Source organism: Argentina silus, assembly GCF_951799395.1.
Source record: "Argentina silus genome assembly, chromosome: 22".
NCBI classification, from domain to species: Eukaryota; Metazoa; Chordata; class Actinopteri; order Argentiniformes; family Argentinidae; genus Argentina; species Argentina silus.
Genome location: NC_139676.1, coordinates 4985820 through 5000519, shown reverse-complemented (window position 1 = coordinate 5000519; position 14700 = coordinate 4985820). Strand labels below are relative to the sequence as shown.

Sequence of the window (14700 nt, the reverse complement as noted above, 5' to 3'; positions counted from 1 at the left end):
TCTGTCTGTCATGGGTTGGGAAGGGGAAAAAGGGACTGGGGGGAGGAATGATTGCATCAACCCATTACATGCATGGGGGGAGGTACAGGAGTGCACACTCGTTCTGGGCGAAGGGTAGAGAGAGAGAATTGGTGTTCTCAACCTTTTTTTGTTGGTCTCCCAAGGTCCCCTTCTGTCGGGAGTGAAAGAACTTTCCACTTACTCTGATTACCAAGTGAACCTGTCCAACGGTCTGGAGTCTTCGCAGACGGCCCAGAGACGGCTTGAAAATATATACTACCCGTCTCAAACCTCCCTCCTCGTCCGGGGAGACGAGGGCTCCTGAAATGATCAAACATTTCATTCAGATGACTGTGGAAGCGAGAGAGCGAGACAGAGTAGATAGAAAGAGAGGGAGAGTGAGAGGGGGAAAAGGAGGATATGCTATCACGGAAAATGTAGCTTTGTCATCCGTTTTGTCGAGAGCTCATCTCACCCACCCACATCATTTCTCTCCCCGGATTCCTTTTTCATTTTTTTTTTTTTTCCCACCTGCATTTTTATTGTTTTGCTTTTTATATCTGGGGGAATGGAAATGAAATGAAATGAAATGGAATGGAATGGAATGGAATGGAAGTGTCGGAGAAAAGGACCTGAAGGAGTAACAGCTAGTCTTTCTCTCTCTCTCTCTCTCTCTCTCTCTCTCTCTCTTTCTTTCTCTCTCTCCCCTCTCTCCCTACCTCCTGCCCCCACCGCCCACCCTCTCCCTCTCTCTCTCCCCCCCCTCTCTTTCTATCTCCCTCTCTCTCCCCCCCTCCACCCACCCTCTGTCTCTACCTCCCTCTTCCCCCCTCCCTCCACCTGCTCTCTCTATCTCCCTCTCCCCCCCTCCACCCACCCCTCTCTCTCTATCGCCCTCCCTCTCCCCCCCTCCACCCACCCCTCTCTCTCTATCGCCCTCCCTCTCCCCCCCTCCACCCACCCTCTCTCTCTATCTCCCCCCCTCCACCCACCCCCTCTCTCCCCCCCCCTCTCTCTCTCTCTCTCTCTCTCTCTCTCTCTCTCCGAAAGCAGAATCTTGTGAAGTGTCATAGGTTGTCAACCTGACTCATTGGCTTCAGGGAACAGGATTTAATAAGAGCACAGATACCGAACAGGAGGGGAGCATCCTGAGAACGGAGAGAGTGTTTATACGCAACGACTCTGCTTTCCCTCCGCCGAAGACGTCTGCTCCGTGACTGCTGCCGTCTTTTCCTGGGGCTGTTACAGAAAACAGGGTGATTGAGTCAGCTAACTCTTTTAAATGGTCTGAAATAACTTCATGTTTCGGAATTCAGAAAGAAGGATCGTCGGGGTAATTGACAACAACCTAGAGGTGCACAGATACACTCCACCCGTGCTTGAGCACCTGCCTATTAGCCCCCCACTCCACTCCCTGTGTGTGTGTGTGTGTGTGTGTGTGTGTGAGAAAGAGAGAGTGAGTGAGTCAGCTGGTGAATTTGATTCCTGCTTTCTGGAATAGGCCTTTTTTCTGTTCAGGCTGCTCTGTTTGACACACACAGACACACACACTCACACACACACACACACACACACACACTCACACTCACACGCATGCACACGCTCCGAGAGAAGTCCCCGTCACTCCGGACCCCTCCCAGGAGAGGTTGTCTAGGAGATGAGCAGATCAGGGGGATGGAGAAAAGCCACCCAGAGAAGACCTGTCACTCTTCTCCTTTCATCCCTCCATCCCCTCTCTCTCCTTCCTTCTATCCCCCTATCCCCATGGCACTCCATCCCTATCTTCCCCCTCGTCCTCTTGTCCTGTCACAAAGAACATGGAGAGCTGCTAGTGCTATCTCTCTGATGGTGATCTCTCCCCCCACCTCCCTCCCTCCCTCCCTCCCTCCCTCCCTTTATCTCTCTACCAAGGAGCAGGTGTCTTCTCTTTGTTCATATATTGTGCTCTTATTCCCCTGAGAATAGACAAGACGCAGCAGCCACTGAACGTGAGGAGGGGTGAAGTGTGTTTGTGTGCGTGTGAGCGAGTGAGGAACTGTGTGTGTGTGTGTGTGTGTGTGTGTGTGTGTGTGTGTGTGTGTGTGTGTGTGTGTGTGTGTGTGTGTGTGTGTGAGTGAGTGAGTGAGTGAGTGAGTGAGTGAGTGAGTGAGTGAGTGAGTGAGTGAGGAACTGTGTGTGTGAGTGAGTGAGTGAGTGAGTGAGTGAGTGAGTGAGTGAGTGAGTGAGTGAGGAACTGTGTGTGTGTGTGTGTGTGTGTGTGTGTGTGTGTGTGTGTGTGTGTGTGTGTGTGTGTGTTTTCAACTGAAAATTTTCCCACCCCTCTTGACTGATGGTTTCTCCCATCTCTAGAGTCACCATCACTATTGATTGTCACTCTCTCTACTTAGGGAAAATAGACCCGTCTTCAAGCACCTTTAACAAGAACAACAACAACAACAACAACAACATCACACCTTTGATTTGTATTCCCACCTCAGAGGAGTACATGCACCTCCATGCTGCATCGTCACAACCGTCACTGTGCCAACAGCCCCAGAACCGGGGATTAGGGCTTTAAAGCTTCAAATGTTGCTCCTTTTTTTCTCTCTCTCTCTCTTTCTATCTTTCTATCTATCTCTCTCTCTCTCTCTCTCTCTTTCTATCTATCTATCTCTCTCTCTCTCTCTCTCTCTTCCTCTATCTATCTATCTATCTCTCTCTTCCTCTTTCTATCTATCTCTCTCTCTCTCTCTCTTTCTATCTATCTCTCTCTCTCTCTCTCTTTCTATCTATCTCTCTCTCTCTCTCTCTCTCTCTCTTTCTATCTATCTCTCTCTCTCTCTCTCTCTTTCTATCTATCTCTCTCTCTCTCACTCAGATGTAGTAAAAGCACTACACAATATGTCTTATCACATTCAGGTGTTTTTTCATGAGGAATCAGAGGATAGGATACACACACACACACACACACACACACACACACACACACACACACACACACACACACACACACAGGTAGAACCAGAGATGGTCAAAAAGAGAGAGAGAGTTGGAGTATAAAAAGAGATTAGTGTCGTGTGAGAGTGGTTTTGGGGCCGGATGAACAGTGTTATTCGTCTTTTATGTCATTCTGTGTTTTTATCAGTTGTTTCTCTCCTCCTCCCTGCTGGAGTTAGATTACCTCTCTGTGTGATATCATTTAAAGTCAGGGAACCCGAGGAGAGAACACTTTCAAACTTCTCAGAGGCTCAATCTCAATCGTTTACAGTGTCTTCCTCTCCTCTCCTCTCCTCGTTTCCTCTCCTCCTCCTTGTCTCGTGTCCTTCATCTGCGCTGAAGTCACATCACTGACGCCGGTGCAGGAAAGTTCACAATAAACGTTCCGCCATTTTGTTTTCACGTATCCTGTATCTTTGCGTCAGTGCCGATGAGGGAGAGGACGCGAGGAAAGGAGGCCCTTTGAATGCTCAAATACAACTGTGAGTTTAGCTTTGAAGTTTAGGATGATGGTGTACAGATTGAAGGTTACACGGTTGAATGTGTCGGTGTTCGGCTACGATTGTTATTATGATCATGTAAATACCATAATCAAAATAGGATAATATCATAATATATGCCATTTAGCTGACGCTTTTATCCAAAACAGCTTTTTTACAGTGAGTGCATACATTTTTCAGTATATACGGTCCCAGCCGGGAGCGAACCCACAACCTAAGCGTTGTTAGCGCCACACTCTACCGACCGAGCTACATTCACCTGAGTGCTCCTGGGCTTGCTCCTAGAATTCCCTACCCTTTGCAACGCCTGGCTAACGCCCGTGGCTATCTTTCCCACTTCACTGTCATTGGTCGAAGAACTCATAGTTCACGTCCTCATTGGACGGAGAACTCAATATTGTATGTATCCTATTCTCCCTCTCTCTCTCTCCCTGTCTTCTTTTTCCGACATGTATTCCGACGGCGGTGAGGGAGGGAGACAGGCAGACGAGAGGGATCACAGGCCAGACAGTGGAGGCGGGAGCATTCGAACCTGTGTCGCAGAGGGGTGATATGAGTTCAAAACCAATGGCGCTAACACCCAGGGAAATCGAAATCTGACAGTTCCCGTCGCTATTGGATACAGAGCTGTGGTGGTCTGAGTCGTGCCTCTGCGATTAATTGATCAATTAGAGCTATTGATTGGCTGAGAGAGCGAGCGAGAGAGAGAGAGAGAGATGCTCACCTGGTGTCTCAAACCTGATCCATACTGATTAGAAGATAACAGAGGAGACACACACACACACACACACAAAGCAGTGGTGGCTCTGTGGTGGCTCACTACTATCTTTATTTTTCTCTCTCTCTCATTCTGTCCCCCCCCCCCCACACACACACACACACACAAACACCACCTTTCTTGCACACGTGTGTGTGTGTGTGTGTGTGTGTGTGTGTGTGTGTGTGTGTGCACTAATGGTGGAGTACTCTTCACTTTGAGACTGCAATATGGGTCAAGGCCACTGCTATCAGAGCTCGCCTCTCGGATGGGACCTATGATTGGTGATTCTACCCTTCAGCTAACTCTCCCTCTCTCAGGGAACACACATCTTTTGGCCCTGGGAGACAGTGTGTGTGTGTGTGTGTGTGTGTGAGACTGCTCAGTTTGCTATTGAACTACTATTATCTGTTTTCCTTTGCTTGTATACCGTTGTGTGTCACTACCATTCATCATACATGATATTGTAGGTGAGGCTAGTATTTACAGAACCTCCATTTATATCCAGAATCCATCATACATTGAGGACCTATGTAGGCTAAACTCTTCCTGTTTTGGGGTTGTTTCATTGAACTGGTGCATCCTTAAGCCTTCTGAGTTATTGTACTGTGTAATATCTCTTTTATGAAGGTGAAATCTAAATTGGATCTCATTATGTAAATACAGTAGGCTACTTATCCCTGAAATCAAGATACACTGATTTAGAAATTCGACTTAGTGTAATTGTGTACAGTATAAAACCGAGATAAAGTCCAACTTCTTTGAAGTTAAAAAAAACACTTCACTTTCTTTGTTCTTTGCTGTGAGAAACTAGCTCAACTTTTGCCTGGGAGGAAGTTCTGTCTGTGTCTGTTGGTCCTTGGCGAAGTGACATTTGAGCAGTCGCCGCGGGCCCTGCTCGGTCACATTCATTCTCTATGGCACTTTCAGGCACCCTGGTAAACAGGCAGGCAGGCAGGGATCAGAGACGAACCAACATGGCTGCCATGTTAAGAGAGTGACAGTCGGGCTAATTAGACCAGTTTTAATTTGCACTGCGTTGATCTCTTGTCTTGGCCTCCTTCACTCAATGTGTGTGTGTGTGTGTGTGTGTCTGTCTGTGCGTGGTTAATTAGTCCGGTGTCACCTTGTATGGTAATTCAGAGAAAAGGGACAGCCATGTGGCCTCGTCAAGTGTCTCTCACCCTCATTTAAAAACTTCCACGAAACTTTCCGTGTCCTCCTCCTCCTCCCCTCACTCGATAACTCAACAAGCGAACTTTCACGGTCGACGCACCGTCCTTCACTTCTTCCCAGTAAAGTGAAAACATGTTACAGACACTTGAGGACGTGCGTTAGCTCCCCGGGTTAATGTTCTGCTCTTCAGCTCGGTGGGCGAACACGGTACTGCGGTGTGCAGACAACGGTTTATCATCCCCCTTTTAACGTGTTTTGTTTTGCTAGTTTGCTCTTTTTAACCCTACGAAGTCAGGTGATGTGATCAGAATATGTGAAACAACATCGGGAGCGTAACCTTGAGATGAACTTTGGAAAACATAAGGGAGCACCTCTTGCTTGATACACACTGGGATACTGAACGTAGAGATGCATCCAAAATAGATGTTCCCATCCTTCAACACTGATCTCAGTAATGGTGTGTTTGAGCTTTTCTCTTCAAGTGGAACCTTCTGGCATCTTTAAAGTAGAGATATGGTGTCTAAAGCCTGACCTAATAACCAATAACTCATGTTGCGCTCCCAGCAAATACTGACCTTTCCACAGTGTTCTCTCTCTGCTAACTGTAAATAATTAATACTGTTTGGCTATCTTTAGCGTGTGTGTGTGTGTGTGTGTGTGCGTGTGTGTGTGGGTGCGTGCGTGCGTGTGCGTGGGTGTGTGTGTGTGTCCTCATGCTTGCGTGCGTGTGTGTGCGCGTGCGTGCATGTGCGTGTGTGTCCTCATGCTTGCGTGTGATTCCATGTGTGTGTGCGTCTGATTCCGTGTGTGTGTTGTGTGTGCGTCTATACGTGTGTGTGTGTTGTGTGTGCGTCTATACGTGTGTGTGTGTCTTTAGTGCTGTGTTTTGTGTCTTGCACCGTAGCATTAAAGGCTGCCCTCAAGAGATATGTAGATGAGCTGTAACTAATATGATGGTGATTTCATTTCTTATAATTCTCAAAACACAGTGCTTCAGGATGACCTATATTACATACAGGGGAGGCTGGTGGAGGTAGAAATTGGAGGACGGGCGCATTGTAATGCATGGAACAGAATAAGGAATGGTATCAAACGTGTTTGATACAATGCTCCGATTTCTGTCTCCACAAGCCTCCCCTGATTACATACTAATCTTTTACAAAGAAATATACTCTAATTCTGTTTGTGAAAAGAGCCTTGGGGGGTTCCAAGAAAAGTCAGATCTCTGTGAAAAAGGAACATGGACCCAATTTCTCTATCCTATTCTCTCTCTTTCCCCTTTTCTATCTCCTTCTATTCTCTCCCCCTCCCCCTCCACCGCCCCCCCCACTCTCTCTCTCTCTTTCTCTCTCTATCTATCTATCTATCTATCTGTCTCTCTATTCTCTCTCACCGTCTTTCCCTCTCCTTATTTCTTTCTTTCTGTCTCTCTCTTTCTCCCTTTGTCTCTTTCTCCCTCAACCCCCTCCCCCCCCCCCCCCCCCCAACCCCCTCATACCCTTCCTCCCACCATCTCTCCCTGCCATAGGCGCCTGGGTAAATGCCATGTGGGAAATGAGACAGGTTGTACCTCAGGGGTGTTCTGCTCAGGCATCTGTGCGGACGGCTGCAGACAGGCAGGCAAGGCAGCGGCTGGCTCTGGGGGTCCTACCGTAACGTCAGAGTGTGCTGTGATAAGGCCACAGCTAAAAAGGTCACTACTCGAGTCGACACGGCGCCTCAAACTCACCGAGCAGTGCGTATCGGACTCCGTCCTGTGTACGGACTGAAAGGGCTTTGACGTTAACAGCATGTACTGGTGTGATTATGATCTGGTGCTCTGCGTGTGTTGTTCTCACTTTCTGCTATTCTGCCATTTCAGAAATGTCATATTTTGCTACGGTCACGTCTTGGCAGGTCAGTGCCGGGCCTCAAGCTCTCAGAGGAGAGCGGGTATTCTCAGTATTTTAATGTAATCTCGATGAAAATATGTTTTGGAAATTATTATTATGTTGATGGCCTTGTGTTTTGACATTTTTCTCCACCATTGCAGTCCTGATTCAATTAATTTGGTCTGTCTCCAGACCAGGTTTTGAGTAAAACCTCTGTCAGTCGACTCCCTCCTGAACCCTCCTGAAACACTGCTGCTCTCTACCTCAGGAGATAGGTAGTGACAGGTGTGTGTGTGTGTGTGTGTGTGTGTGTGTGTGTGTGTGTGTGTGTGTGTGTGTGTGTGTGTGTGTGTGTGTGTCGTGCGTGCGTGCGTCCGTGCCTGCGTGCGCATCTGTGTGTGTGTGTGTGCATCAGTGTGTGTGTGTGTGTGTGCATCAGTGTGTGTGTGTGTCTGTCTGAGAGAGAGATATATGAGAGACAGCCCCAGTGTGAGGTTGTTCTGGGGAGTTAGATGACAGACTCAAGGTAAGACAGGTAAGGCTAGGGGAGACATGTGAGATGGGTGATGCAACCATGGAGACAGACTGAACTCACCTGCACTAGGTGATAGATGACATAGAGGAGGGAGGAGGAAGGAGGCACCTAAGGGAGGAGACAAGGGAGGAGACAAAGGAGGAGACAAGGGAGGAGACAATGGAGGAGACCAGGGAGGAGACCAGGGAGGAGACAAAGGAGGAGACAAGGGAGGAAGCAAGGGAGGAGACAAGGAAGGAGACAAGGGAGGAGACAAGGGAGGAGATGGTACCTAGGAAGAGGTGAGAGGTTACCCAGAAGTTCAGAGTTTTTTTTAGACTACCTCAGACAAATTTCTCCCTCCCTCCCTCCCTCCCTCCCTCCCTCTCTCTCAGGAATGCTTACTTCTCAAGCAGGTGTAGATAAGAAATGATGAAAGCAGCTTGTGTTGCTGTGAAGTGCTATTACCAGTAAATTCAACAAGGATTTGGAACTTCATTGTACAACCCACACCACCCCTACCCAAATCTAATTCGGAAACTCTCCTGTACACACTTCTAAAGGATTCTCCTCTAAACTTTCCATCAAAAGGCGTGTTTCATTCCGATAAACCCCAGATCCGGGTCACCGTTTGTCGAAGGTGCATTCATAAAAACTTTCCCTGCAATAACGGAATAACATTCTCCACAAAAGACCAGGTCGGCCATCTCTGCATCTCGAATGAAGAGCCCTGTAGCAGAGGCTGAAGTACTCTCCAGAGAATTAATATTCTTTTCTTTTGGAAAGGAGTGGAGTGGAGGGGAGGAGGGGGGGGGACATTTTATTGTGCTCATTTTAATTTCCGACAGACCAAGAAAACCTTTCAGAGATCCACTGATAAAAATGTCTCGCTCAAGAGTTGCTCGCTAACACAACACAAATGCCTTCACTGTCCCATGGCTGCTCTTCTTCTTCACTAGTCCACATCTCAAGATGTCCACTTCCTGTCTGGTATCCGTGGAAATGCAGGGCTGCTACAAAATACATTATTTGGAAAACAAAAAAAGAAACAATCGAACAAATGAGTAGTTTAATACATACGTAGATATACCTGTTATTTAAAGAACGCTTGTGAGGCTTTAAGAATCTAGCATTTAGAAAAGTACAGACAGATGACAAGATGTCCAAATCATCATCATAAATTAAATCTTGAACTTGAAAAAAAAAACAAGAAATCCAAAATGTTAAGGCTGTTAAGTTAAGTGGACTAGATGACTTAGCAGGTATGCAGTCTAAACTCATGTTCAGTAAATTACACATGTCTACAGTGGTTTCACTTCACCCAAAAGGTCATCTTTGTAAGTAACGTTGCGTATCTGTAACTGTTTTTTAAAAAAACATTTGCTTTTGAACACAGTAATGTATCTTCCTTGGTTTCAGTTGAATTTCCTTTAAAGGGGCTATCTGGGATTGATCCATTTTTTGCTTTCATTACTCAATGAATGAGGTGTAGCCATTGATTGATGACTCTGAACCTAACCCTGTATAGCTTCAAAACATGGTTAAAACTCTCATTTTTATCTCATGGATGTTCAGTCCTTAGCTCTGTCCTGCCATAGCTCTGTCTATGAATTTAAGAGTGGTAACATTTCTCTAGCCCCATCCATCAACTGTTTACCAAAAAGTAGCGGGGAGATCGCTTTGTTATTGTTTGAATCCCAGATTGCACCTTTAAGTCCTGTCATTTATTATACATATCTTTACATAACATGTATCTTGTGTGCTGCAGAAGTTACTGTATCGTCTAACAAACTGAATAAGCTGACATGATGCTGACTGAGAAGTGGTATTTGAATGTGGTCACCTACAAAAACCAACACAATCTCCAATTGAGTGCGTTCTGGGGGGCGTTTCTGCAGACCAAAGAATACATTCTGTGTGACCGTGTTATCTACAGTAGCTGTACTGGCAGGTAAATACGAAAGGCAGAAATGCTGCATAAGGAGGTTGGTGAGGTGGTGGAGGCATGAACCGCCCGACTTGCAACGCGGACGTCGCTGGTTCGAGTAAGTTGTAATTCACGTAACTCTTGTGTCTTGCAGTTCATGTAACTCTCCTGCAACGTGTCTTGAGTTTTTGACGTATCTCAGGTGGTCAACACTGGTATAGCCAGATAATACGATTCCCCAGAACGTATTCTTTGGTCTGCAGAAACGATCCCCCAGAACGCATTCCGTTGGAGATGTTCAAAAACAGTGAGGGAATGCAAGTTGTTTTCATCAGCCCTATCCATACAAATAATGCTCTTCATCAAGCAATCCTTTCTCCAATGGGAACCAATTTCACAGTAATATAAGTAAAAGGTAGTTTGGGTCAACAGAAAACTAGAGGTTACGAATTTAACCCTGGTTCTCTAAAGGAGTTGAGGGAGACCCCTCAATATGGGATAGGCACTCTGTGTGCCTAATCGCTGAAGACCCCTATACCATCATGCCTGGTACAGGCCGCTGAAGCTTGCAGGCAGGTAGCCCCGCCTACAGCCAGTCCTGCAATTAGGACCTAGCAAGCGTGCCCATGTTATCCAGTGAACCGCTCTTCACAAGCTCTGTGCAGAGGGGCAACGAGGTATGGGGTCTCCCTCATCTCCTTCAGAGAACCTGGGTTGCATTTGCATCTAGTTCTCTTTCAGTCGACTTTGGTTAGACCCCTCACTATGGGACCCTGCAAAACGTCCCGATTGCCTGGTCTGAACTGGAAACCTATGAGGGTGGAACAATTGGCCCTGTGCAGCAGGAGGCACCGAGGAGGAGCAGCTAAGCCATCTGCAACCTCCAAGGTCTACCAAGGTTTGTGCCCAAGGTGAGGACCATTACTTACCAAATTCATCCTTATTCTTCACTGAATGTCAAGCTGAACCGCAGGATTCAAGCCCCAGGAGAATCACAGGATTTTTAGGAAAACAGTTAAGTTGTAGCACACTACAGTATGCTTTGGACAATCAGTAAAGAATGGAAAGGATAAAATGGGCAAGCTTACTAGGTCCTATATATAGGACAGGCAATAGGCGGGGCTACCTGCCTGCAGGCATCACTGGCCTGTACTAGGCCTGATTGTAAAGCGGTCTTCAGTAAATAGGTTCCCAGAGTGCATTTCCCATAGTAAGGGGTTGAACCGAATCGACTGAAAAAGAACCCACTTTGTTCATGAACATTTACTTATGTTCATGCTTTTCCCCTTCAGCCTGTAAATAGTGAGAAACATAAATAAAGTAAGTAAATAAAGTAATCAGTCACACTTTATATAAAGTTGCCCCTTCATCTATGTAGTAACTCTGTGGAATGGAGTTCCTGTTCCTCACTCCACTTCAGTAATTACACAAACCAATCAACCCCATATACCAAGGAATAACTTTTCAATTATGTTACTAGAGTTATTACAGCATTACCATACACTGTAAAGTGTTACACAAAGTTTTTGAGGAAGAGGTTTATGACAGCTTGACTGGTGGTCATGGGTCACAGGAAGGCTTCAGTACGATCAGTAACCAACAGTATCCTACAAAACTGCAGCTTACAGCCAAAACAAATAAAACAGCTGCCGTACACTTTTATTACGCAAAGAATACATTCATCCGTTGTAGGTGTGTGGGTTACGTAGATAGATAGGGCATGTAGAAGAAGTACAGGGACGAAGGACGTCTCGTGAATCTGCTACCACAGCACTTTGGTCTTAGAATTATTAAATGAGGAGCAGTGAGTGGACGGCGGTTCGTATTGTGCAGTTTGATTAGTGATTTGTGGCTAAATGTACTCAGCTGAGTGGGAACTGAGGGGGTGTGATGGGGGAGGGAGGGGGAGTGGGTAAAAACAGAACTTGGTGGGCATAGGCTACAGTGTGTCAGGGAGAAAGTTTAGAGTTTCAGTTTAGTCGTTTTTGATTTTGAACAGTGCAGGTATCATCCCTCAGGACATGAAGACATTCATTGGAGAATATTTTTTTTTTCATTTGATTTCAAAATCAAAACGTACTGTAAGTAAGTAGGGGGGCTGGTCTCTGAAAAGTCTGAAGGTTTCAAAACCTGGTTGTACAAACGAACAGTCATCTCGGCTGCAAATATAGAACTTCTCTTTCTTCTGTACAGAGTTCCCTCTTTAGTATAATGAGGAACGTTCCGGATAAAGAGTCCCTTAAGCTTGAGAACGATAGTGTTCTTTTGGAGAGAAAGGTCCTCTAGTAAAAGAAGAATCCAAATATCTGTATCGTGGTTTTCACCAGACTTGATTTTTGTTCATTTGTTTTCTTCGCTCAAAAGTACACAACAGTCAATCCACAGTCACAGGACAGAGCCATGCGATATCCAAATAATAGTCAGAATATTAATAATAATAATGATAATAATAGTAAGAATAACATATTATTCTAAGGTTGTTTAAATCCTTTATATATCAAAAAGTGTGATGAGCAGAAGTTGATACACTGTAAAGTTCTACGATCTCCTGTTTGATTTGGCACATATACTCACAATTGTGAGACTACTTTTCAATATATCTTTTTCGTTTGTTTTGTTTTTGTTCATCCAAAACCTAGTCTTAGTACAAACAGCTACATAAGTTGTATCTTTCATTAAAAAAGTATTTCAGTCTTTCATAAGTTAATTTTTTATATATATATATATATATTTTATTAATTCCATATTAGTTTGGTCCATGTTTTTAAAAGCGGATAGGCTTAGTTTTTGTATGTATGTGTATGTGTCTGTATCCATGTGTGTATATGTGTCAATGTAAATAAATGAGTGTGAGTTTAGTCGTGCTAATCGCATCATGACTTCTGCTGCGCTGACACGCCCTTCCAGTAGTCCAGTATATCGTGCAGGTCCTCGTCCTTGGCGAATTGCACCTTCCGCCTCAGAGCGTGTCCCGCCGCCACGTATTCCTCATCATCTTTGTGCCTCTTCCTGTGCAGCTTGAACCTCTCCCAGATGCCCAGGGAAGGGGTGCAGGAGTACTCAGGGCTGGATGAGTAGCTGAGATTGTGGTACTGGGGAGACATTTGGGAGTAAGACAGCTCCCTGGGTCTCCCGTGTCTCCCCAAGCTTATAGGCTCCAGGATGGAAGGTTTACGGCTCCCTGGCCCCTCAGGGTGAAGCTCCAGCTGGGGGTCCGGAGGGTGCTGGGACCCTGGGTAGGAGTGCCTGTGCTCGCTGTACTGCCGGATCTTCTGGGCCTCTGCCCGGAGGATGGCTGCGGCGGGCGTCATGGTGAGGATGGTGTCACCAGTTGGTGAGGTCTTCTCGATGTACTTGGCCTCTGTGCGGTGGGCGCCTTCAGAGCGGAAGGAGCGTGGGCTGCGGACGGAGCCACTAGAGGAGGTGCTAGGACGTTTGGACGGAGCCTCCATACTGTGGTGTCTCTGGAGAGGGTGGTGGTAGCCCCCCTTATACTGCGGCGACAGGAAGCCTCCTTTGCTCTGCGGCTGGTCCGAAATCAGTACGAGCTGGGGTTCAGCGGTAGACACAGCACCGGATTTGACCCCTTGGAAGGATGTCGACTCAGACTTCAGAGCGTCGATGCAGTTGTTGATGATCTGGTTGACCTTATCGACCTCTTTGGCGATGGTGCAGATCTCGGCCACAGATCCCTGGGTGTTGCCTTGAGGAGACATACTACACTCCCTCTCTCTTTCTCGGTCTCTGTCCCTTCGGTCCAGCTGTTCCCCACCAGTCCCTCGCACCTCGATGTAGTTCCCCTTGGCAGCCTTGGGAGTGTCCATGATCTCCTGGAGTTTGTACTGGTCCAATTCACTGCCCTGAGGCAGGTAGGGCATCCGGGACATACTCTCCCCAGACAGCATCTGTTTCTGGGAGAGTTGGGAGATCGAACCCCCTCCCTCCAGGTCCCCGCCGTACTTCAGCTCGATCAGGGTCTTCTTGATCTTATCCATCTTCTTCTGCTTCTCGTCCTGCTGTCGCTTCTTCCTTAGGCAGTGATAGACGCACCCCAGCACGATCAGCATCCCGAACAGACACCCCAGGATGGTCATGATGTAGTGGGTAGCAGACGATTCGTTGGCTGGTCTCTCCGGACCGGCTTTGCGCCCTGTCGAGATGGTCAAGCAGGTGTGATTGAAGCGCAGTGAGTGGCGTATGGAGGCCACACAGTAGGTGTAATCTGTGTGGGGTTTCAGGTTCTTCAGCTCAATCTCCTCTTTTTGGCTCGCGAGGTTCTGGATAGCTGTGAAGAAGCTGTTGTTGTAAAGGACCAGGATGTACATCTTCCTAAAGGGGTTCGGGATCTGAACCATGAGGACAGCACTTGTGTGTGTCACCTGTTTGAGCTTCATGCTTGGATGAGCATCTGGGTCGAAGTAAGTGGGGCTTACGCTGATTGACTCCTCTGGGATGGTTCCAGAAGGGCAGTCGTCCAATCCGCATGGAGAGTCTGGAGGGTATGTTGTAGAATCTGATGAGCCAATGATATATGGCGGGGCACTGTTGTCATCCGTGCACACCATGCTGAGCATGTGCAGAGCGTTCCTATACGCCGGCATCCTGGGATTCTGGCTTAGGAGGTTGTAACCAGAAAACCCGGCAGGGGAATCACACACCATCCTCTCATTGGTCCTATTTGGAAATACAGCGAGCCAGCGAAGGAAACCCAACAGCTCACAGGAGCAGTTGAAAGGGTTTGTATAGAGTTCACAGGTCGTAAGCTTACTCAGCCCAGTAAAAAGCCCACCATCCAGCTGTTGTATCCTGTTCATGGAGAGGTCAATGTTCTCTATGTTAGGGCACTCCCAGAATGCATTGGGGGTGACGGTCTCGATGAGATTAGCCTGCAGGTAAAGGTACTGTAGCTTCCCAAGACCTCTCAAAATCCCCTCTGTCAGGTTCCTTAGTTTATTAAACCCAAGCTGAAGCACTTGGAG

The 14700-nt window shown here is 46.9% G+C and overlaps 1 protein-coding gene across 1 annotated transcript in view; it reads right to left on the bottom strand.

Annotated features, from left to right (window-relative positions):
• Positions 1-12594: 12594 nt before the first annotated feature.
• The window catches only part of LOC310822039 (protein ELFN1-like), a gene marked incomplete at both ends in the record, with an annotated part of 2484 nt that continues 378 nt past the window's right edge, over positions 12595-14700 (bottom strand). The window contains one exon of the mRNA XM_083694328.1: positions 12595-14700. This exon is cut by the window's right edge and continues 378 nt beyond it. Within this exon, the coding sequence (XP_083550454.1) occupies positions 12595-14700 (2106 nt within the window).